Source organism: Hemicordylus capensis, chromosome 4, assembly GCF_027244095.1.
Source record: "Hemicordylus capensis ecotype Gifberg chromosome 4, rHemCap1.1.pri, whole genome shotgun sequence".
NCBI lineage: Eukaryota > Metazoa > Chordata > Lepidosauria > Squamata > Cordylidae > Hemicordylus > Hemicordylus capensis.
In genome coordinates this window covers 44798703-44824560 of record NC_069660.1, presented here as the reverse complement: position 1 = coordinate 44824560, position 25858 = coordinate 44798703, and the positions used below count along the sequence as shown (strand labels likewise).

Sequence of the window (25858 nt, the reverse complement as noted above, 5' to 3'; positions counted from 1 at the left end):
TGTGCACGCGCACCTAGATCTACCACCACCCTTCCCAGATCCCCCAGCAAACGTGCTCAGTAGGCAGCCAGATCTGCTGCTCTTGCTGATGGTGGCAGTGCTGGCGTGAAGGAACAGCAGCTGCAGCAGCAGCAAAAGCAGCTGGCATCCTCATCTTCCTCGGCAACTCCCCTCCCCCCCACACATAGCTTCACCACAACCTTGTTCCAAACACACAGTCGCACCCTGCCCCCAACATGCACATGAACACCTTTGATCTCCCTCAGTGCAACTCTTTCCTCAGTCAGTTCCTGGGCATGTCAAGAAAACCAGTTTGGCTCCCAAAACACATGGAATGCCCAGACCAGCTTCCTCCACCCCCAGGAAGAATCCTGGCAGTGGGGGAATGGGAGAAATCCTATCAGCCCACCTTGAGGATCATCATCAGTATCCATTTCTGATCAGGTGATGCCAACTCTGCCCCTTTCCTCTCTCCCCTCTAGAGACCCCTCACCCAGAATACCCAACTCAGGGCCTGTGGAGCCCTTGGGCTAAGTTCTGTGCTCTTTCCTCCATGCCAAGGGGCACTGTCCGCTTTCCTCACATAATATCCAACCCAGGAGACCCCTGACCCCTCCATGTCTCCCTCACATCCAGCCAAGCATCCTAAACTTCCCTTACAAAGATAACATAGCCTGCAATACGGATATCACTGACACTTTGTTCCAGCAGAAGCTTATTCTACCCTTAATATTCAGGCATATTTAAAAAACAAAACCCCCACTCAGAATAAATAACTTCTGCTCAGGCATTTCATACACAGAGGTACCCAGCATTTATTCTCACATGCCTTTTGTTGAAGCCACAACTTATACGCACACATCCCCAGCCCCCTTCAGGCTGCAGGCAGCTTAGAAGTCAAGAAGCAGGCAGTGGCTTGCCCAAACGAAAGCAAAAATACTTCTGGCTGCTGCCCAACATTGCGTCCTGCTGCTGCCACCATCCGCCCTTCCGCGTGTTGCAAATCAAACACACAGAGAGACACCACAATGAAATATTTCTCACTTGTTTTTTAAAAATGCCACTGGGGGAATTTTGCCGCCGTAGGCCTCTCCTTTAATCCGCCTATGATCAAACTCCTCATTCTTACTGTCAAAGCCCTCTGCTCTGTTGTCTTGCTCTCCTCATCTCTCCACTCATATATCCTCGATATATTTTCCAGTTATACCACCCCCAAAGACCTGAAAATCTCCAGTCTCTTCCTCAGTGGTATATCTCCCATTATACCACGTGCTGGAAAACATGATTGGCTTTTAAGAATTATTCGAACAAACAACTTTCTAGAATGTATTTTTTTTCTTAAGTGCTATTGCTGAAATCATAATGAGCAGAATGTTTTGTTGAAAGTCTGAGACAGACTTTCCTAATGCCAATTTGCTGAAAGGAAAAACTGTGTGGCCCAGAAGAATATCATAGGATAGCTTTATGAATGCACATTGTCCCAGATTTAAATTATGGAAGTCTGCCTTTATAGAAAATACTGAAGTAGCTTTATGTGACGCCCACTGCAGCTGCAGTTTGTGAGATTCTCTTCAGAAATTTCTAGTCCTTCTGTAGTCAAGAGGAGGCGGCAGTTGCTGAAGAAGGGATCCCTTTCATAGGACCAGTTTGTACAATACTTCCGACACATGATTCGATCCCTTAATACACATTAGTGTGATCATCTGAATTAACTCACCATCTCTACATCTGGTTCAAATACCAGCTACAATGTAGAATTTAAAATGCAGATATTAATTTCACATGGTTGGATGATCATCCAAATTCATTGTGTGTGCTGTATTCTTCCAGTCTTCCTAACCACTGAGTTTGTGTTGTAGAGACTATTAAGGGCTTCCATTTCCTGTGTGCAAGGCTTTCTGTTAGTGCCTTTTTCACAGCCTAGTGCCTTAGGCTATGATGAGCAAAAGGTTTGCATCCTATCCTATAGTACTTCTACTATAGTCTGTTTGAGGGCTTCTTCAGCATTAAGTAGCTTATCACAGTGCATGTGTGTGTGTGTGTCTTTGTCTTCTTGTTCACTCATTCTCTCCTTGCCTTTTGGTGTCTCTCTGTCTTTCTTTCTGCCTTTCTTTCTGTCTTCCCCCCCTCCCCCCACTCTCTCATATATCAAATGAATCTTTGTTCCATGATTGTAGGGGAAATGGGCCATTGTGGTGAGCTTGTTCTAAAGGGTGGTGTGTGGCAGGGGAGGGGTGCATATTGGCTTGCCATAAACAGGGAGCACTGTTAGGTATTCAGTTTTTGTTTTTTTAAGCCTACTTTTCAGTGGGCTTATGAGATCACCCAATATTCTGTGTGTTTGTCCGTCCGTCCGTGTATGTGTCTGTGTCCCATCAACTTTGCAAAACCTGGAACAATACGAGCCAAATCGGGTACAATTGTAGAGACACCTCAACGGCGTAGTTTGTGATGATGTCCTCTACCCCAATCCAAGATGGCAGATGCATAAACTTTTGAGACGCAAGTAGGCTAACTTGTGAACCGCCTAACTGACTTGAACCAAATTTGCTACAGCTGTAGGGACACATAAGGATGCCCAAGTGGCATGGTGTGGTATCCACTCCAGTTCAAGAAGGGGGCCACGTGAACATCTGAGGTGCAAGCGGGCTAATTTGTGGACTTGCTAATCAATTTAAACCAAATTAGGCACAGTTGCAGTGAGTGACACACAGGAAAACATCAGTGGCGTGGTTTGTGATGTCATCCACACCGATTCAAGATGGCGGATGCGTAAACCTTTGAGGCACAAGTGGGCTAACTTGTGAACCAAATTTGGTACTGCTATATGGACACATAGGGATTCCCCTATGACTGGGAGGCAGTGCAGCTGATGAAACATTGGTGTAGTTTGTGATGTCATCCACCCTGATCCAAGATGGTAGACGTGTGAATGCTTGAGGTGCAAGAGATCTGACTTGTGGACCTCGATTTGAACCAAATTTAGTCCAGTTATAGAGACAATGAAAGGAAAGTAGGCTGATTAGTTATTACTAGAACAACTTGTTTATAATGATAATAGGAAAGAATTGATGTTGATGGGATTGTGGGCTTTCCTGTAGTTGTAATCCTCAACTGCAGACTGCACTTAGTTTCCCTCTAGCTTTTTAAAAGGGGCAACAAAAGCAGCCTGGGTACATTTAAATAAATAAATAGGCCCTGATTCTATGCATGTTTACTGTGAAGTAAGTAAACTGAGTTAGTAGTACTTACTCTCAAGGAAATATGCATAGGATTGCAGCAGTGAATAATAATAAACTTTATTTGTTATCTGCCCCATAACATATTGTTCTCTGGATGGCTTACAACACAACATTAAAACATGAGATAAAAACACACAATTAAACATAACAGACCAAAAAAAGTGGGGGGAGATACAAAATAAAATCTAAAAACAATTTTAAAAACCGTTTTTAAAATTAGTCAGTAACACCCGACCTCGATAATAGGCACACAACCTCGGTCGGGTAATAGGCACCCTAAGCAGGGGGTGGGAGGGGCTAAATCCACATATCTGCTGGTCAGAGTGGCTGGAAGTGACCTTGGAGGTCATTTCTAGCCTCCATTTTGACACTGGGAGCCATTTTATGGCTCCTTTCCCACCAAAAGATTTTTAAAAAAGTTTTTTAAGGCATTAGTGAACAAAAAGGACTTTACCTGGTGTCTAAAAGAACGAAGTGATGAAACCAGGCGAACCTCACTGGGGAGGCTAATCCGTAAGCAGGGTGCAACCACTGAAAAGGCCCTCTCCCTAGTAGCCACTCGCCTCATCTCACTTGGCAGTGGCTCCTGGAGGAGCACCTCCAAAGAAAATCTTAAGGTATGGGTGGGGGCATATGGGCAAGGTGCTCTCTCAGGTAACCTGATCCCAAGCCATTTAGGGCTTTAAAGGTTAAAACCAGCACTTTGAATTGGGCCCGGAAACTGACTGGGAGGCAGTGCAGCTGATGAAGCATTGGTGTAATATGCTCAAAACATCCAGTGCAGTTAATAATCCTGCAACCCTATTTTGTACCAGCTGCAGTTTCCGGACCATTTTCAAAGGCAGCCCCAGGTACAATTCATTGAAATAATCTAAGCAAGAGGTTAGCAGAGCATGAGTAACTTGGCCAAGCTATATCAGTCCAGGTAAGGTCGCAGTTGGCATATCAGCTTCGGGCTGATAAAAGGCGCTCCGAGCCACAGAGGCTGCTTGAGCCGCTAGTGACAATGTTGGATCTATGAGCACCCCCAAACTGTGAACCTGGCCCTTCAGGGGAATGCAGTCATATCCAGAACAGGCTGAACATCATTCACCCAGGCAGAGGAATCACCTACCAGCATTACATTGGTCTTGTCTGGAAGTGAAGTGAAGCCTGAGGTTGTGCAGATTTACTGGAAACTAAGTCCTTATGACAGAGTCATGCTGCACCGTAAAAATTTACAGAACCTCATAAGTATATGTAAGATATACTCAGTGGCTGAACTGAATGCAAAACCTTTGTGCAACAGTTATCTGGAACTTATATGCTCTTTGCTTGTTAAAGCATTTCTTCTTATACTAGCTAGAAATGGCATCTGTCTAATCGTTGATAGCAGTAGGGGAAAGCATCTGATCTGGATAGTGGTTCCATCATCCATAAATAGTGGCTTCTGCGCCTGCGCAGATCAGCTTCGGGTAGAATTCGTTAGCTCCTCGCGACGCCAGCAACCGCCTGTTGCACGTGACTGTAGTAGCCTCTAGTGGCGGTTGGGCGTCTCTGCAATCAGTTTCTTTCTGACCGCCATTGCGTTCAGTTCTCGGAGATAGTTGCTCCTCGAAGAAAGTTTGTTTATCGTTTATTTGGACTTCTGACCTTGGAAAACGGACTTTGACTACTCTAACGTATACTCCTTTGGACTTGGCTTTATTGGCTTCCCTCACGGACACTCCTTAGGATTTGTTGCGATCTCTGATTTCCTCCTCTGACGACGGAACGGACGACTATTCTATTCTTTCTTGGAGATCCCTATAAAAATTCAGTTGGATTTTCAGTTGGATTTACATCAGATCAGATTGATATTTGAACTACTACTTTGTGCTTGTGGCTTTCCTTTCTCCCTGCCAACCTCTTCTCACTTGCACCCTCATCTTCTCCCTGTCCCCTGGTTTATTACTTTTCTCCCTATTTTTAAATTCTGCTTTTCCTTGGAATTAATCATAGGTTATTTTGATTTCCATTTCCTTTCCCTCTCCCACTTCTGAAAGCAACTTCTTCCCAGATTTTTGCCATATGATTTTTATCCCTTCATTCTACTTCCCTATCTATAACTTGTTTTCAAGTTTCAGGTATATGTGCGTGTGCTATTTCTCTTACATTTATTCTCTTCCATGGAAAGAGAGAGAGGGAAATTTTCCTTTTATAGTGAAAGGAAACTTTGGCTCCTCTCTTATACTGTGGCAATATGTCACTTAGCATATGTTGAAATCACGTCTCCCTTTTCCTTCTGAAATAACCGAACATTTCCACTTCTCTCTCCTCAAATCACTGCACTGAGTGGTTTGTCTTCAAATCAAGCTGGCTTTTCGGAGTTTGGAGAGGGTTTTCTCTGAGACTCTTGGGGGCAGGCTTTGACTTGGAAATATGTGAGTTTGCGGATAATGCCTTCCAACTACAGGAGAGCCTCGTTAATTGTGGACTCGCTATCCACAGTTTTCCATATCTGTGGTCGGGTAACACCCAACGTCGATAATAGGTACACGACCTCGGTTGGGTAATAGGCACCCTAAGCAGTGGGGGGTGGGGTTAAATCCACATATCTGCAGGTCAGGGTGGCTGGAAGTGACCTTGGAGGTCATTTCCAGAATCCATTTTGACACCGGGAGCCATTTTATGGCTCATTTCCCACCAAAAAAGGGCAAAAACATTTGCAATTTTTGGCCAATTTTCTACTCTTGGGATCATTGTTTGACTGCTGGGGTCTCACGGTGGATGGTAGGCCACTTTCCCCTGAATTTCTAGGACCTTTTACGCCATTTTAAACAAAACAAAACAGGCCAAAAATTGGCAAATTTTGGCCATTTTTACTCTCTGGGAACCTAACCCCCTGACCCCATTGCCCCCAAAACCCAGTATTCATGGTTTCTGTATCTGCAGCAGTAGCAGTGAACGGAACCCCCGCGAATACTGAGGTTCTCTGGTAGAATGAAACTGCCCATCCCTTCTGTGTCCCCAGAGATCCCTTCTGGGATCTCGCCATAAAAGTTAAGTATCTGAAAAGCAGTTGGCAACTCCCTCTTCCATGAAGTGAGAAGTTCTTGCTCTTCTTCTCAGCCCTGGCTGTTTGTTTGAATGAGAGATCTCCACCCAGGCCATACACACCTTTGTTGATTTGCCTCCCTTTAACGGCCCTTTACTTGTGAATCATCCCTTTTTATTACTAGAGAAACCTATTCCCCTTCTGTGTCTTACCCCACCCTAAATCACAAGCAAGTATGTTTGTAGCTGACACCTCCACTAAAGCGAAAGTGAGAAGTCTTTTGCTGTATAGACTACTTGTATATCTGTAATATTTATTTGCATTTTATTTCCCGCTCTTCCTCGAAGGAGCCCAGAGCTGTGTACTACATACTTAGGTTTCTCCTCACAACAGCCCTGTGAAGTAGGTTAGGCTGAGAGAGAAGTGACTGGCCCAGAGTCACCCAGCAAGTCTTATGACAAGAGACAAGACTCTAATACAAGACTGCTTGGGCTTCACTCACTCACTGATATGAAACTGCCAGACCAAATCACAAAAGATAGAAATATGCCATTTTTTGCAGGTTGGTTCCAGCACTCACCCATACTACCTGAAAAATGGAAAACCCAGGAAAAATTGATTACATTCCCAGAAATGGCAGGGAAACTCTCCCATTGGAAAAGCTTGGGTTAGGGTTAGCATAAGTGTGTGTGGGGGGATGGGGGTAGGGAGGGTTGGGGATGGGATTAGGTTTTGAACAAAGTTTGGCAGTTTTCTCAGATACTTATATACAGGAAAAGTCCAGACTTTGTGGTATAGGAACTGCAAGCGGTTTTGCTAGTATATTATTTTATGTGTAGAGAGAATGCATGTGCACACGCATGCTGCCTGGGCCTGTCTCACTTGCTGACTGACTCACATGAAATTCCCAGACCAAACCATGAAAGATAGAAACAAGCCGTTTGGCAGGTATGTCCCAGACTTCGCCCACGCTTCCAGAAATATTAGAAACTGAAAAATCAATTAATTTCCCAGAAAATGTGTAAACAACCCCTCTCCTATTGGACATGAACTGCAACTTTGGATAACTGACATGTATTCCTTGTCAGCATTTGAACTGGTTTTTTCCCAATGGAAAGGTAAAGAGGAATGTTCAGCTATTTAGTCAAATTTCAATGAATTGTTCATGCTTTGAAAACAAAATATATTTATCTTTAGGAGAGGGAGGTTTCCCTCCCACTTCCTTTTTCCCTCCTAGATTGGTTGTATTTTATTTTGTTCAAGTTATGTCTCAAACTTGATAAGTTGGTTTGAGTTCATAGAATATGGTAGGGTGACAGTCTTTATACAGAGTATGGTTGATGCTCATTTGCTGTTGAGCATTTCTGTTTGTATTTGAAATTTCCCAAGAAAGCAGAAAGATAGATAGATAGATATAGATAGATAGATAGATAGATAAATAAATATATATAACATATTTCTAAATTTCAAAAATAAGACAAGCACAATCCTAGATGGGTAATTCATCTGAATGTGTGGACATGAAAACTCCACTTGTAAATAATCACGCATTGAAAAGTATCGTCTGAACCAGCCCATAGTTTTCTGATAATTAGGGTAGAAATTCGCTAGAAAGGCAGTTGTGAAAATGAACAGTCTGCTAGTTCTTAAAAACTGGAATTCAGTATATGTGTGGGTCTGAGTGTATAAAATGTGTCTGTACTAATTCCTTCCTTATAAGCATATGTGTTATATCTGTGGGAAATGTCCAAATAGGAAGGGAGGGATGAGGGAAGTTATTTTTAAAAAGTTACTTTAGGTTAACATCATTGTAATGTAATTTAATTGTACCGATACTTGGTTGAATAAAAAGTTAATTTAAAAAACACCCTGATATGCAAAAATAGAGACATCAAATAACTGCTACTCTTAACTTTCTGTTTAGTGTTTGACATTCTTGGTAGTTTTGTGTAGATGTTGCCCAAACAGGTTTGGGGGACAAATATCAGTCATTTATTATGCTTAAGTGGGTCAACTTAATTATTGTGCACCAAGTAGTCATTTCAAGTCTCATCTACTCATACTTTTGAATTAGAACTAGAAGCAACAGTTTTCTTTTCTGGTTATGTTCTTTGCAGCATGTGTCAATGGTCCATCATCAACAGAATTAGAAGGAACTAGTGCAGGGCTGGTATCAAGCACAAGTTCAGCATCAGAACAAAACTCTGATGGGGCAATGGCAGGAACAGCTATTCCTGCAGCAGCTGCAGCTTTGACCACACCACCAATATCCAGACAAGTTCAGCCAGTAACTCCAGGATCACAGCCGCATCATACAGTCAATCAAGGTCCTCTTCCACCTGGGTAAGAGGAGGTTGTTTTACAATATATGTGTGTTCCTAACCCAACTCTGTCACCCCCGCCCTGCAAAGACACCGCTTTTTCCTCTTTCTCCTATATGATATATAAAAGCACCACAAGCTCGTATTCTAGAAAACATGGGACAAAAGATGAGAGGACTTTGAAGGGAGAGAGAACTTTGCATTTGCCAGATGAGATTAAAATGGAGTTAATATGAAACCTACATAATAGAGTACAAAGGAAGTCAAATATAACATCAAGAAGAAGATGCAAGACAGAAAAGTTTAACCTTGTAAAAAAAACAGGGCAAAAGAGGCAGTCAGCTGAAAGGGAGAAAGTTCTATATATAGGGGGCCATAAGACAGAAATTGTGGCGATGAGAAATAGAGCAAGGAAGTGGAAAGTTGGAAGATTTGTGTTTTATGAATGGAGTGACTTAGTGGGAGAAGGGAGAGAAATGAGCAAGAAAAATAAGAGGGGGCAAGATCCTAAAGGTTAGACGCAATTTCTCTTAATAAAGAAACTACAGGAAGCTAGTGAGAGAGATACAGAAGTGCAACATGATCAGAGCATAAAGAAAGTAAAATTAAGCAGAAGAGTCAAGAAGTGAAATCATCGGGAAGACAGGAATTCTGATTACATTACACAACATAGGGGAAGAATGAGTTCTGGAAAAGGGGTTTTTAAAAAATCAGATTAAAAAGGGCGACTTCTAGAAATAATGGCTTGGATCTTATGTTGCCTAGTGTGAACAAGCATGAAGATACTCCTGTTCAAGTAAGAAGGAATCCTCGGGGTGGGGGTGGGGACCCTGATCAAAGATGCCACCCGATAACTTAATTTGCCGATAAGTCCTAAGAGTTATGATGCCCATAGAGAGCGAAGAGGGGAAATGATGCTGTGGAGGGAACAAAATATATTCTGTCTTCTGCATATTGAGTTTGAGATAATGATCCAACAGCCAAGCTGAAAATACTGCACTATGTTTTTGTACACACACAAAAAGGTCTGTTTTCTCAAGGCAGTTAGCTGGATAGACTCCAGTTGTCTGTCTGTCCATCTTAAAGCCACTAGGTTCTGCAATTGGTTTCTGAAAATACTGTAAGTGTGTTTGTTTATATTGTGGAAAGTAACACTGCAGTACAGTGGTGCAAGTTAAGCAGAATGCCTCTGTAGGGCCTGGTAAACCCCTGCTAACTTGGCAAAGAGGCACTTTTTAAATGTGGTGATTCTCTTTATTTAGCAATGGGAGAGTAACTGACCCTATCCACCCCGAGCACAGTACTTCCAGTGACTGTTGCTGGTGTCTATCTTATGTTTCTTTTAGATTTTGAGCCCTTTGGGAACAGGGATCCATTTTACTTATTGATTATTTCTCTGTCTCAACCGCCCTGAGCCATTTTTGGAAGGGCAGTATAGAAATTGAAATAATAATAATAAGAAGAATAATAATGCCGTTTAACAGAATGCCGTTTAACAGAAAAGCAACAAGAACTAAAGCAAAAAATAACTGAGCACATGAACCAAACAACCACCATGGTTTGTCTTCCAGCTCTAAAAACAGTTGCCAAAAAACAACTTGCTCAGACATTAAAAGATATAAATGCTGCACTTGCAGAAATAACAACCAATAATTTGCAAGAAACAAACCAACTAATGTACAGTGCAGCAACAATAACAACACAAGAGCTCGGATATAAGATCAGTGGACCTGTCAAAAAAGAAAGTAGTACATCACCTAAATGGAAGATTAAATTAGAAACTAAAATCACCAGGCTTAGATCAGATGCTAGTAAATTGAAAGATATGAAAGACAAGAAGCTGAAGAATGAAAACACCAAACAGTATCTGATGCAAAAATACCACCTAGATTCAAGGAAAATTAGAGAAGTCCTGGAAATAATAAAGCAGCAAATAACAGCAGTGTCAAAGAAGATTAGCAGATATGAAGCCAGAATTACACAACACAGGCAGAATCTCCAATTCCGGTTGAATCAGAGACGTTTCTACAAAAGTATAGAAGGAGTAACTGCAAGAAACGTAGAAACACCAAATAAAGAAGAAACAGTGCAGTTCCGGGGGGAAATTATGAGACAATCCAATAGCTTATAATAAAAAAGCAGACTGGATGAAAGAGGTCGAAAAATGTAATCAACAAATGCAAGATCTAACAACACCAGAATTAATACATGAAAGAGCAAAGAAAATTAAAAATTGGACTGCACCAGGCGACAATGAACTTCATGGCTCTTGGCTTAAACACCTAACATAACAACTATCAAAACAGTTCAATCACATTTTGCAAGGAGGTGATATTGAACAATGGCTAACAACTGGGAAAACTCATCTCATAAGACCCAGCAAAAGGTGCAGTTCCAAGTAATTATAGACCCAAAACCTGCCTGCCAACCATGTTCAAATTATTAACTGGAATAATAGCAGATGAAGTAATGCAACACTTATTAACTAACGAACAGCTTCCAGTTGAACAGAAAGAAAATTGTCCGAACACCAGAGGCACAAAAGACCAGCTGCTGATTGACAAAATGATTTTAGAAAACTGCAAGAGAAGAAAAACAAATCTAAGTGTTGCATGGATTGACTGCAAGAAAGCCTTCGACTCATTGCCTCACACATGGATACTAAAATGTTTAGAAACAACTGGTGTCAGCAAAAACATTCAGATATTTATTTTAAAAAGCAATGAGCATGTGGAGTACACAGTTAACAATCAATGGTGAGACACTTGGACAGGTTAGCATTAGAAGAGGCATTTTCCAAGGGGACTCACTATCCCCTCTGTTGTTTGTAATCGCCATGACTCCACTTTCACAAATACTAAACAAAACAGGCCTCGGATACCAAACATCTAAAACATCAAGTAAAATCAACCATCTGGTGTACATGGACGATCTGAAGTTGTATGGAAAGTCCCAGTCAGAAATCGAATCACTGCTAAACACTGTCCGTATATTCAGTAGCAATATAGCAATGGAGTTTGGACTAGACAAGTATGCTGCATTAATAATGAACAGAGGGAAAATAAGAAAAACAGAAGGAATAGAACTGCCCAATGGAGGCAACATCAAGAACCTGGGAGAGAAAGAACTTTACAAATACTTGGGCATTACAAATACTTGGGAAAAGACCAGGAAAGTAATGATCATCAATCATGCTCTGCACCCCCGCAGTGAGGTAGATAGGCTATACCTCCCTTGTAGCTCAGGTAGAAGAGGAATGCTGCAAGTCCATCGAACAGAGGCCTTGAAGAATATATCAAGGACAGTGAAGAAGATGCACTTAAAATGGTCAATAATGAGAAACTATTCAACACCAATGAAACAAAGCAGGCCTACAAGAAAGAACAAGTCAAGAACTGAGCAGAAAAATGGAGAAATAAGCCCCTGCATGGTCAATATTTGCACAATATAAGTGGAAAATCAGACATCACCAAGACCTGGCAATGGCTTAAGAATGGCAACTTGAAGAAAGAAACAGAGGGTTTAATACTGGCTGCACAAGAACAGGCACTAAGAACAAATGCAATAAGAGCAAAAGTCAAAAAATCCACAACAAACCGCAAGTGCCGCCTTTGTAAAGAAGCAGATGAAACAGTGGACCACCTAATCAGCTGTTGTAAAAAGATCGCACAGACTGACTATAAACAAAGGCATGACAAGGTAGCAGGGATGGTACACTGGAACATCTGCAGAAAATACAAGCTACCTGTAGCCAAAGATTGGTGGGACCATAAAATTGAAAAAAGTGGTAGAAAATGAAGATGCAAAAATATTATGGGACTTCCCTCTACAAACAGACAAACATCTGCCACACAGAACACCAGATATAACTGTAGTCGAGAAGAAAGAAAAGCAAGTCAAAATAATCGACATAGCAATACCAGGGGATAGCAGAATAGAAGACAAAGAAATAGGAAAAATCACCAAATACAAAGATCTACAAATTGAAATTGAAAGGCTGTGGCAGAAGAAGACCAAAATAATCCCAGTGGTAATTGGCACCCTGGGTGCAATTCCAAAAGACCTTGAAGAGCACCTCAACACCATAGGGGCCACAGAAATCACCATCAGCCAATTACAAAAAGCAGCTTTAATGGGAACAGCCTATATTCTGTGACAATATCTATAACAGCAACAACATTGACAATAAAATTCAGCCATCCCAGGTCCTTGGGAAGGACTCGATGTCTGGATAAAACAAACCAGTCAATAACACCTGTCTGACTGTGTAAACAAGAAATAATAATAATAAAAAACACCCCATAAAGTTTTGGGCACCTTGTTCTCTCACCATGTCCATTTTCTGCCACCTAGAAAACACTACTTTACAACTTTTATATGTAGCCAAATAAAATAACATTCAGAATTTCAGAACTCACTTCTCTAGCACAAACGTGTTGAATATGGTGCCAAAACAAAATATCTGATATTTTTCAAACTTAATAAGCACAGTTGGGTGGCATGGTTGCATGTTTATTCATAGTGAGAGGGAAAGAGTACTGTATTCTCTAGGTACAGTTGGAAAGTAGGTAGGTCCTATACAGCGGCACATAAGCAGCAATGAACTTCTATGGCTGTTGTTGCCTGATGAGTTTGCAACATGAACATCATCCTGAAGCTGTTGGTCTTGAGCCAGTAGTATCCGAGTGCAGAGATGGACTGATTTCAGCCTTTTATGGCCTTTTTTTTTTTAAGAAGCCCTGTGGTTATCAACAGGTATCATTTATAAAGTGAAAATGCATGTTTAGAATCTCAAAACAAATTATAGACAAACCTCACTATTTGCAGATGCAACATCCACGGTTGTGTAATTGACACCCAACCTCGTCATACGCTGGGGGGGTGGGGTTTTAAGGGTTAATTTCATGTATCCATGGTGTTGGGGCTTATTTCAGAAAAGGAGCCATTTTGTGACTCATCTATGTGAACACAATTTTTTCCTGTGATTTTTCATGGAAAAATGGAGACTTGTGAGGTAGGCGGGCATTGCTGGACTGCTGGAAATCCCCAGAGCACAGTAGGGCACCCCCCCCCCTTTTGGAGGTGAGTGTTTGCCAATTTCCCCCCTTTTTCCATCCTCAAGAACCTAACACCTCCCCCTTATTCCCATTGGTTTAATGCCTCCATGGTTCTATTATCCACGATTGTAGTGGAGGAACCCCTGCAGATAACTAGGGTTACTATAACTGTCTTGACTGTTAAATGTTCTTATTCACGTTGCTGCTTTCTTAAGAACATAAGAAGTGCCTTGCTGAATTAAATCAATATGTATTTAGTCTAGCATACTGCCTTCTACAGTAGCCAGCCTCAGTGCCTCTGGGAAGCCTACAAGCAACTCGCAGGCACTGGTTCATCCACTGCAGACTAACAAGCATTGTGGAAATTGCCTCATTGGATTCCACAGTACTAGTGTCAGAAATGCACACATGAAATTAAGACTGGTCCTGGACCTTGTATTGTGTGGAATCAAGGCAAATATTGTCACAATCAAAAATACCTATCAGGGAACCAGTTGTAAACAAGTAGTCTAATGAAGATACGAGATTGAACAATGCTTCATATAAATTCTTTCTATATTTCCAGTTGGGAACAACGACTAGACCAGCACAGTCGAGTGTATTATGTAGATCATGTTGAAAAAAGAACTACATGGGATAGACCAGAACCTCTTCCTCCTGGGTGAGTCACTTAGTGAAACGTCACCTTGTAACAACCTTGAATTTGTTTTGGTTAATGTTAATAAATGTTAGTCCAGACTTGCTATCTTTATATGTGGCACAGGCCTGGTTCAGATATCTCTGGTCTCCCACGTTGAGGCAGTGGCCAGAGGTGTTTTCTTCAGCTTCGGCTGATACTCCAGCTGCATCCATTTCTTGAGACAAACTATCTCAGAACAGTGGTACATCTGCTGGTAACCTCCAGACACTGCAATGCGCTCTATGTGGGGCTGCCTTTGTCCATAGTCCGGAAATTGCAGTTGGTCCAGAAAACGGCAGCCAGGTTGGTCTCTGGGTCATCTCGAAGAGACCATATCACTCCAATATTGAGAGAGCTACACTAACTGCCAGTAAGTTCCTGGGCAAAATACAAGGTGCTGGTTATAACCTATAAAGTCCTAAACAGCTTAGGTCCTGGGTATTTAAGAGAACACCTTCTTTGATATGAACCCCACTGCCCATTGAGATCATTAGGGGAGGTTCATCTGCAGTTGCCACCAGCTCATCTGTTGCTCTGAGGCTCTGGAATGTGCTCCCTGCCGAAATAAGATCCTCCCATCTCTGACAACTTTTAAGAACATTTGTTCACCCAGACTTTTAATTAGATACTGTTTTGATAATTTTTAACATAGTTTTAAATTGTGCTTTAAGCCTTTTTATTTTGTTATTTGTATTTTATTGTGAGCTGCTCAAAGACATAAGTTTTGGGCAGGATATAAATACGTCAAATAAATAAAATAAAATAATAAAAATATCACACTCCTTGATAGCAGGAAGTGTGATATCTGAGCCATGGCTTGGCATTTGGGAGGTGTGACATCTAATTTGGCCATACTCTTTGGGAACTCTTAAACTAACTATACAGACATTTTAGGCATGCTAGGCCGTGGGTGGCCAACTGTGGAGCAGACGCCAGAGTATCACATGTATTTGTTGTCGGGCATAGTTAGGCCTGCTGCATCTGGAGAATTCCAGATATATGGATAAGAACTTCTCCTACTTCAGAAATGGTTATCTAGAACTGCAGTGCAGAACCTTTAACCGAGATGATGATCAAATAATGAAAAGCCCTGGGAATTGAGTGATAAGAGTAATTGGATTATGGTACTAAAGTGAGAACTCCTCTTTCCTCTTTGCGTGACTGAGGAATGATTGTGCTGACCCACTTTGCGTTTTGTATTGAACAAGCTCTCCAGTTTTCCTTCTGTTATTTGACTGTAAGGTACTTTGAGGTCAGTGCATGCCATTGAATATCTTGTCTGTATATTTTTAGCTGGGAGCGGCGAGTTGACAACATGGGGCGCATTTATTATGTTGACCACTTCACCAGAACAACAACCTGGCAGCGGCCAACTTTGGAATCTGTTCGGAATTATGAACAGTGGCAGCTTCAGCGCAGCCAGCTTCAAGGAGCTATGCAACAGTTTAACCAGAGGTTCATATATGCGGTGAGAACATTGAGAATTGGGTTGAAAATCTCAGCTAGCTGCTGTATTGATGAAACACCAGCTTATGCAACATAATCTAATACTACTTCTTATATCCTTGGTCTAACACTCCTAGCAAAAACCTGCTAAGACTCCAGAAACAACAAATATTGGAGTAAATTACAAATATAGTCAATTGCTACATTTGGAAATGTGGAAGACATTTCAGCTAAAAGTGCCCTTAGTAGGTAGAATAAAATGCTAATAAGATTTGTAGCTTAACATGATTTACATATTAATGAAACTCTGTTTTGAGAAATTACTTTAAGAATAACCCATCGGATTATGGGTTCAAATCTCTTAGCCTACAGGATCTTACTCTGTAAGCTTCAAGCACACATTTATTTTGCTGGATCAATACAAACAGCATTTTAAAAAACACAGCGGTAATTAGCAAATCTGTTCAATGTGCAGCATCACTCAGGCAAGGTTTGATATGACTTGAGTTTATGAGGTTCCATCCATAGAATCCTGTCATCGAGTTCATTGATGTCAGTCTCATTCCTTGTTTTCACAAGCTGTTGTTGGATTCCAGAACTCTGGTCTCTCTTATAATGCTCAGCTCTCTTTATCATTGCATCTGAAGCCTGTTAAGGGGAATCCCGCTTATGTGTGTGCAGAATTCCTTTTCTTTCACCCTCTGTGGCCATGAACAGCATCCACTTTTTGTGGGGACTAAAGCTTCCAACAGTCTTGGGCTTTTCACTTTATAAATTAGTGGCCATAATGTACTTGTGGACAAATAATTGTTTGTACTCTCTTTGATTTACACTTCTGTTGTTCTCCAAGCACTACATATTGTGAAAAAGGTTAGGGCTCTTTTGTTCACATGAGCTAAATGAATTCTGTGGGGAAGAGGATCTTTTTAATATTGATTTGTGAGATCTTAGGGTTTTTTCTTTTAGTGGCTGTTATAGTGCCTCTTTCTGTATCTGTAGAATCAAGACGTCCCACAGAACAAAGAATTTGATCCGCTTGGTCCTCTGCCACATGGATGGGGTAAGGTCTTCTTTACAAGTGCTGGTCCACAGTATTGCTTGATTAACATATCCTGTCCAAACTATTTTGTTGTTGGTTACTTAATGAAAATTTTGATTGGTTTTTCTAATCAAACATTCAAGACCCAGCAAACTACGTATCATACTAATAGTTTTTTTAAAAAATCAGATTCTGATAGTTTAGGAATACAATGTAAATTAGTGTAACTGCTATTTTTCTTGTCTTCATTATGTAAGTTATATCTGTATCTTAGATTGTCAGTGCCTGCTGAGGCTTTGTTTCTGTTACAAATTTGTACTTTGTTCAGCTAGGAAGCTGCAGTTATGTATCACAGGAACTGCTCTTGTGAGCAGTTCTCAAATGGGACGAATAAGCACCGTCTTTGTTGCTCTGGCTGTTAATCTCCCACCACCAAAGTTTCTCTTTATATTTGAATATACTCAAGAGAGTATATATGTACAATGTACATTGAGAGTATATTTTCAATGAATATACAGTGAATGCATAGAGTTTACTTAAAATCTCAATAATAAAAACCCCGTTAGAATGTATACCAAAAAAGAGGAAAGGTACCACCAAGTCCAGAAGGATGCCAGTATGGCTGACAGTGCTTTTTAACTTATTTTCGATCATTGATAGATGATCTAGAAGTTGGGGCAAGCAGCAAGGTGGCCAAATTTGTAGATGACACCAAACTATTTAGGGTAGTGAAATCTAAAACAGATTGCGAGGTGCTCCAAAAGGATCTCTCCAAACTGGGGGAGTGGGTGACAACAGTTCAGTGTTAGCAAGTTGAAAGTGATGTATATTGGGGCAAACCCTCCAACTGCACATATATGCTGCTAGGGTCTGAGCTGTCAGTGACTGACCAGGAGAGGGATGTTGTGGTGGACAACTAGTTGAAAGTGTGGACTCAATGTGCGGCAGTTATGAAAAAGCCCAATTCCATGCTTGGAATCATAAGAACAGCCCTGCTGGATCAGGCCGAAGGCCCATCTAGTCCAGCATCCTGTTTCGCACAGTGGCCCACCAGATGCCGCTGGAAGCCACAGGCAGGAGTTGAGGGCATGCCCTCTCTCCTGCTGTTACTCCCCTGCAACTGGTACTCAGAGGCATCCTGCCTTTGAGGCTGGAGGTGGCCCACAGCCCTCCAACGATAGCCATTTATAGATCTCTCCTCCATGAAGTTATCCAAAAAACCCTCTTAAAGCCATCCAGGTTGTTGGCTGTTACCACCACATCTTGTGGCAGAGAATTCCACAAGTGGATTATGTGTCATCAGGAAGGGGATTGATAATAAAACTGCTATTATCATAATGTCCTTATACAAATCTATGGTGTGACTACATTTGGAGTACTGTTTATAGTTCTGGTCATCATGCCTCAGAAAGGACATTGTAGAAGTGGAGAGGGTGCAGAAGAGGGCAACCTAGATGATCATCAACAACAAATACTTATATACCACTTTTCAGCAAGAGTTTCCAAAGATTGGCAAATGATACCTGTGTCATTTATGGGCCTCCTTTGACAAACATAATGCTTTGGGCCTCCTTTGACAAGCATTTACACTTCACTTACAACAACCCTGCAAGGTAGGGTGACTGTGAGTGCAATGGCTTGTCTAAGGCCACCCAGAGAATATATGGCAGAGTTGAGATTTGAACCAGGGATTTTATTATTTGTAGCAGTCGCTTAGGTGCTGTGCTACACCAAGTAGTGGCCTGGCATGGGGAGAGGAGATGAGGCTCTGTTTAGGAGCCTATACTGATCACTCTACCCCCATAGGGGTTGTTCCACATGCTTAATTTAAACTGTTGGTATTGAGGTTTGACTGAATCAGCTGTTAACACTTGGGTTTCTGCACCATAGGTTATATAAGGAAGATATAGTTAAGCATTTCAAAAAGAAATAATACAAGTCACTGTAATCTTCTTTTTGAAATGCTTAACAATTTCTTCCTTATATAACCTATGGTGCAGAAATCCAAGTGTTAGCTGCTGGTACAGGATTCCTAATGAGGAATCCTATAGACTCTTTTAAAATACATGCCGTTCATAGAATAATCACAGCATACATTCTTATATAATTTGCACAGCATCTTTGAATTTCTAATTATAGCCGTTTTGTCTTTAACTCTGTAACTCTTATAAGTTCATCCAGGAGCGGAGGCAGCCGAGTGGCGGCCTGGGTCTGACCCCGCCCGGCGACCCCTTCAGTGACGTCCCATGCACATGACATCATGTGCACGAGACGTGGCTGAGCCCCAAGAGAATCCCCTCCCCGCCCATGAGCAAGCACTGCAGCTTCCCCTTCCTTTTCAGGCAGCATTTGCTACCTGAAGGCATCTATTTCCCTCTCTCTTCCTCCAGAGAGGGAGAGTAAGGGAGAATAGGTGCTTTCAGGCAGCAAAAGCTGCCTGAAATGACAAGGAAGTGCTGCTCAGGCTCTTGGGGGCTCGAGGCCATGCCCCTTTTGTGTGTGATGTCACATCCAAAGGGGGCATGGCCTCAGGCTCCGAAGAGCCCAAGAGAGTGCTTCCTTGTCATTTCAGGCAGCGCTTGCTGCCTGAAAGCACCTATTCTCCCTTTCTCTTCCTCTCTGGAGGAAGAGATAGGGAAATAGATGACTTCAGGTAGCAAACGCTGCCTGAAAAGGATGGGGAAGCGCTTGCTTGGGGCTCTTAGTAACCCAGGCGTGGGCGGGGGGAGTTCACTCGGGGCTCTTCCGGAGCCTGAGCCATGCCCCCTTGGGGGCTTCAGCAGCCCCTACCATTGGCGGCCTGAATTCTTTGAACCCATTCACACAATGGTGGCTACACCCCTGAGTTCATCCCAGTTGTGTTGGAGGGAGCACTACACTGGTTGTTTAACATAGCGGAGAACTGCCAGAACATACTGACCTCTTCATATCAAATCTATGTGCGTCCAACAACTAAGATGGTATTATTAATTGCTTTATTTCTTCTCAGAAAAGAGAACAGATGCTAATGGCAGAGTGTATTTTGTCAATCACAATACACGTATCACACAGTGGGAAGATCCAAGAAGTCAAGGGTAAGACATTTGTTTTAATGTTCAGACTCTCATGATCTTCAAGCACAAAAGAAGAAAGCATAGACGTTTTTGACTGCTAAAGTATGTCTCTTATCAAAAGGCCTTTGGAAATATGAAGGGAAAGTAGCAAATAAAGATCAGTGTCTGACATCCTCACTAATGAAGCACCAGTGCCAACCAAAGATGTACCAGAGCTTCTGAAGAATTTCAGACTAATGCTGTGCAGTTGATTGTGTGTGTGGAATTTCAACACTCTCCTCTTCCCCTAGAAGTCCTCTGTGCTATCTGAAAATATGTCCCTGAGAGTTGTGCAATCTTTAGGAACATAGTTTTGGGTGACATAGAGTGCTTCCTCGGGGAGGTGAGGCTGTTAGAATTTTCCCCCACTACTGAGCCATCAGTGAAGCTGAGTGAATTGAACTTTTCAGAAGCACCAGTGCTTTGTTAATCATGATGTCAGCCAGTTTCCACATCTGTCTATCTGTCTATCTGTCTATCTATCTATCTATCTATCTATTTATCTATTTGAATTGTTTTATATACTGTATCCTCCAAAGACTCTAGAAGTATTACCTGCCAAAACAAGTAACTTTTAATGAAGTAGGAAAGTTCATGCAAGAAAACCAATGAAGAAAGCCTACATTTTTGCCTCCAGCACATCATAGAATAGGGGTGGGCAAACTTGGCCCTCCAGCTGTTGAAATACAACTCCCATTATCCCCCGCCACAATAAATTGTGGCTGGGGATGATGGGAGTTGTATTCAACAATAGCTGGAGGCTCACATTTGCCCACCCCACCATAGAACAATGAATTGTACAAATTACCTTAATGACTTGGGAGTAGGGAGGGCTCTCTTTCACCCAATGCGGTGCTATAGAGTATTTACTGACATCTAACTTGCTGTCCCAAGTGCTGGCTTTCTTTCTTTTTTCTTTTGGCTAATGTTAAAAAAAAAAAGCTCCAAGGCAGAGATTGCAAGGGCAGAATGTTGCCTTCTTCAAAATGATGATATTGTGGGATGAAATGTTTAGATCCTTTCCAACACAATCTATATATTTAAAAGTCTTATACGTATGTCGCACATCCTGTGGTACATGGCACATCTTGCGAGAGTTGTCCAGAGGAAAGTAAAAGCCCGGAGTACGGCTGAGTGGTGGATGGAGGACCAGCTGCTGAGGAGCAGGAGAGAGGGCCAAGGAGGAGGCGGTGTTGCAGGAAGAAAGAAGAATAGACATTGAGCAGTGGTCTCGATCGCCCTGCCAAGTCTCCTCGCAAGGTTGGCTGGGGTGGAAGAGCGCACTGAGGGCTGTCCATGCAGGCCGGAAAGGAAGCCCCAGTTTGGCCGTTCTCCTTGCAAGGAGACTCGGCAGGGTGACAGAGGCCAGTCCTCACTGTGCTCTCACGCCCAGATCTCCTCCTTGCAAGGAGACTCAGCAGGGCAACGTGACAGAGGCCGGCGGTAGGAGCCGACCTAGGCCACCGCGATGCCGCTTTCCCTAGGAAGGGGAGGGAGAGGCTGAGGGATGGGGGAGAGCGAGAGTTGTGGTTGCGGAGGGAGAGAGTTGGGAAGAGGAGCAAGAGAAGGAGATTGCTGAGGAGGGGCGAGAGGGAGAGTGTTGGTGGGGAGAGTGAGAGTGAGAAGGTTTTGCTACTTCTTCTGCCACCCTGGATGGCTGGGGGTGGCTTAAGGTGGGGGGAGGCAGGGCAGGGAGCCAGATTGTCTGCGAAGGGGTGAGAGACGGAGAACTAGGGCACAGATGTTCTGTGCAGGGCCAGTTAGCACTTCTGGAATAATGTTAGTTTTTTCCAAGTCACTTAGATAATGATTTCATAGTGATTATTCTGGGAAGTGACCTAAATACTCTTCTTACAGGTAACAATGCCTGCTTCTCATTTAGATACATTTTTCAGTAGAGAGAGGCAACTTAGAATATCTTATGTGGCACCTATTCCCATAAGGCTGCCTGAACTCTGGGATAACTTAATATTAACTAAATAGGAAACAAGGTGTAATCCACATCTTGAAACCTAATCTGTGAGTAGGCAAGAAAGCATTCTGGTTTTAAGATGGCTTTTATGACTTACAGTTGGATTACCATAATCAAGATATTTATCATATGAACAATAAGCTTATTTCAACCATCTTTTTTGGCATTGCATTCAACCAGCTTATATACTTTCTGTGAATGGAAGGTGTATTGTGCTTGCACAAGGACCCCTTGTGTGTGTCTATGCTGGCAGAATGCTATACTGGTCTGGATGCCACCCCATAATTAAAAGGGGTTACTTTAGACCAGGGAGGGTTGCATCTTGAAATGTATTCTCTTGATGAGGTTGTCTAATATTTCATGTACTTTCCCCATTCTGATTACAGGTGATTAGATAATTGTGTTAAGACTTGCCCTTTGATCAAGTGGGGGAAGAGAGAAAATCAAGATATATTGGCAAATTATTCTTCAGTTTGGATTTGTAGTATTGGTTTTGTCTTCCTTGGAGCACATAATAACAAATTGCTTTATTTACTGTCATGTAATTGGTAGTGGAGCTATCATTAAATCAAAATTTGAACAAAAAGTGAGCAACTCCAGCTTATACTGTCTGCTAAAAGTATGTATAATGTGATTAATATCTTGTGTGTGTATGTTTTCTGCAGTCAGTTAAATGAGAAACCTTTACCAGAGGGCTGGGAGATGCGGTTCACTGTGGATGGAATTCCATATTTTGTTGATCACAATAGAAGAACCACCACCTATATGGATCCTCGTACTGGAAAGTCTGCTCTGTAAGCTTTCTCTAAGTAAAACAAAATGCAGTTGGTGTCCGTTGTATACACTGCAGGATTCCAGAATGATTTACCATAGATAGTTTTGTTACCTTCAGTGTTAGAGTGCTGGACTAGGACCGGGGAGACCCGAGTTCAAATCCCCATTCAGCCATGATACTAGCTGGGTGACTCTGGGCCAGTCACTGCTCTCTCAGCCTAGCCTACTTCACAGGGTTGTTGTGAAAGAGAAACTTAAGTATGTAGTACACCACTCTGGGCTCCTTGGAGGAAGTGCGGGATAAAAATGTAGTAGTAGTAGTAGTAGTAGTAATAAACCATGTGCTGTACATGGACGATCTGAAGTTGTATGGAAAGTCCCATTCAGAAATCAAATCACTGCTAAACACTGTCCATATATTCAGTAGCGATATAGCAATGGAGTTTGGACTAGACAAGTGTGCTGCATTAATAATGAACAGAGGGAAAATAACAAAAACAGAAGGAATAGAACTGCCCAATGGAAGCAACATCAAGAACCTGGAAGAGAAAGAACATTACAAATACTTGGGCATTCCCCTGGCTGATAACATTGCACACACTGAAGTTAAAAGAAAAATAGGAAGTGAATACATCAGGAGAGTTAGAAAAATCCTCAAGTCCAAACTCAATGGCGGGAACACCATACAAGCCATAAACACCTGGGCTATACCTGTTATCAGATACACTGCAGGAATAATAGACTGGACCCAGGCAGAGCTAGAGACGCTAGATCAGTGATTCTCAAACTTGGGTCCTGAGGTGTTATTGGACTTCAGCTCCCATAATCCCCAGCCTCAGTGGCCTTTGGTTGGGGATTATGGGAGTTGAAGTCCAATAACACCTGAGGACCCAAGTTTGAGAATCATTGCGCTAGATCGTAAGACCAGGAAAATAATGACCATCAATCATGCTCTGCACCCCTGCAGTGATGTAGATAGGCTATACCTCCCTCGCAGCTCAGGTGGAAGAGGAATGCTGCAAGTCCATCAAACAGTAGAGGAGGAGAAAAGAGGCCTTGAAGAATATATCAAGGACAGTGAAGAAGATGCACTTAAAATGGTCAAAAACAAGAAACTATTCAACACCAATGAAACAAAGCAGGCCTACAAGAAAGAACAAGTCAAGAACCGAGCAGAAAAATGGAAAAATAAGCCACTGCATGGTCAATATTTGCACAATATAAGTGGAAAATCAGACATCACCAAGACCTGGCAATGGCTTAAAAATGGCAACTTGAAGAAAGAAACAGAGGGTTTAATACTGGCTGCACAAGCACTAAGAACAAATGCAATAAGGGCAAAAGCTGAAAAATCAACAACAAACAGCAAGTGCCGCCTTTGTAAAGAAGCAGATGAAACAGTGGACCACCTAATCAGCTGTTGTAAGAAGATCGCACAGACTGACTACAAACAAAGGCATGACAAGGTAGCAGGGATGATACACTGGAACATCTGCAAAAAATACAAGCTACCTGTAGCCAAACATTGGTGGTACCATATAATTGAAAAAGTTGAAGAAAATGAAGATGTAAAAATATTATGGGACTTCCGACTACAAACAGACAAACATCTGCCACAGAATACAACAGATATAACTGTAGTCGAGAAGAAAGAAAAACAAGTTAAAATAATCGACATAGCAATACCAGGGGATAGCCGCATAGAAGAAAAAGAAATAGAAAAAATCACAAAATACAAAGATCTATAAATTGAAATTGAAAGGCTGTGGCAGAAAAAGACCAAAATAATCCCAGTGGTAATTGGCGCCCTGGGTGCAGTTCCAAAAGACCTTGAAGAGCACCTCAACACCATAGGGGCCACAGAAATCACCAACAGCCAATTACAAAAAGCAGCTTTACTGGGAACAGCCTATATTCTGCGATGATATCTATAACAGCAACAAAATTGACAATAAAATTCAGCCATCCCAGGTCCTTGGGAAGGACTCAATGTCTGGATAAAACAAACCAGTCATAACACCTGTCTGACTGTGTAAACAAGAAATAATAATAATAATAATAATAATAATAATAATAATAATAATAATAATAATAATAATAATAATAATATAGATTTCAAAATATGAATGTGAATTAGCCAATAGCTTTGGCTCCTTAGCTTTATTGTATTGATTTGCTATTAAATGCCAAAATAAATTTGCTACTTAGGAAAAATCTACTTTAACAAAGTTTACTAAAGGAAAAAATATATATTCTGTCAACTCAGCCATGTCACATGTTGGTTTTACCTTTCTTGAAGTAAAAGTAACATATGAATGTCATATTTATTTATTATTTATTTTCCATATTTTTATACCACTCAAAACTTGCGTCTCTGAGCGGTTGACACAAGCAGTTGACACATACTTCTGTAGTACTAACTAATCTAAGTTCTGATTAAAGCAGAGTTTTCCTTCTCTTGCTTATTTGTGTACATATTTTTTATAATCCTTTGTTCTCAATACCTGTTAGGTGTTAACTTTCCTTCTGCTTCAGATCCTTTGGACTCATCCCTTAATTGGCCCAAGTTGATGGGTCACTTCAAATGTAAGGAAAAGCTATGGTTTAGCACTACACTTCTAACTCTCCTGAAACCACATGCTCCCTCCTCCCCTCCCCTCCCACCTACTTCTTCAGCTAGTGCTTGTCAACATCCTGGTTTATGGGTCCTGAGAAACCAGAGTTTGGTTTCACATCCTGCTCTTGAAGCTAGAGTTAAATTGCTGTTCCCAGCTTTGTGCAAATCGGAGTGCTATAGTTTAAATGAAGCAGGATGTTGCCACCACAGCTCCACAGTGGAGCCAAGGAGGTAACGGGAGGAGGGAGCACGGGTTCAGGAGAGTTAGAAGCTACGTTCAGGTAGCAGAAGGCCATGGCTTCCCGTTACATCTGAAATAGCCCAGTGTTTAAAAGGTGTGTTTCTGCATTTTCCCTCTACCCAGGGATAAGTGAAAAAAATGAAGAAGAAACCCACCATAAATAGAGAATGAGTATCTCAATTGTAAGTAGGGATGTACACAAACTTTGGTCCGTGCACAGGTTCAAATACAAACCGGTTCATGCTTCTGCAAACTGATTCATGCCAGTTCAGCTGAACCATGAACCAGTATGAGGGTGGCGCCGGGTGTGGGGGTGCAGCAAGCAACACTGAGTAGATCAGGTCCTTACCTGCATGCTGCTG

General features: G+C 41.8%; 1 protein-coding gene across 4 annotated transcripts in view; it reads left to right on the top strand.

The window, feature by feature from the left end:
- Positions 1–25858, top strand: part of ITCH (itchy E3 ubiquitin protein ligase) — a 169857-nt gene that overhangs the window by 119495 nt on the left and 24504 nt on the right. For all 4 annotated transcript variants that reach the window (XM_053243650.1, XM_053243649.1, XM_053243653.1 and 1 more), the window contains exons 8-13: positions 8376–8601; positions 14202–14297; positions 15609–15783; positions 16761–16821; positions 19790–19874; positions 22530–22658. In XM_053243650.1, coding sequence (XP_053099625.1) covers positions 8376–8601; positions 14202–14297; positions 15609–15783; positions 16761–16821; positions 19790–19874; positions 22530–22658 — 772 coding nt within the window. The remainder of the gene's footprint in view (positions 1–8375; positions 8602–14201; positions 14298–15608; positions 15784–16760; positions 16822–19789; positions 19875–22529; positions 22659–25858) is intronic.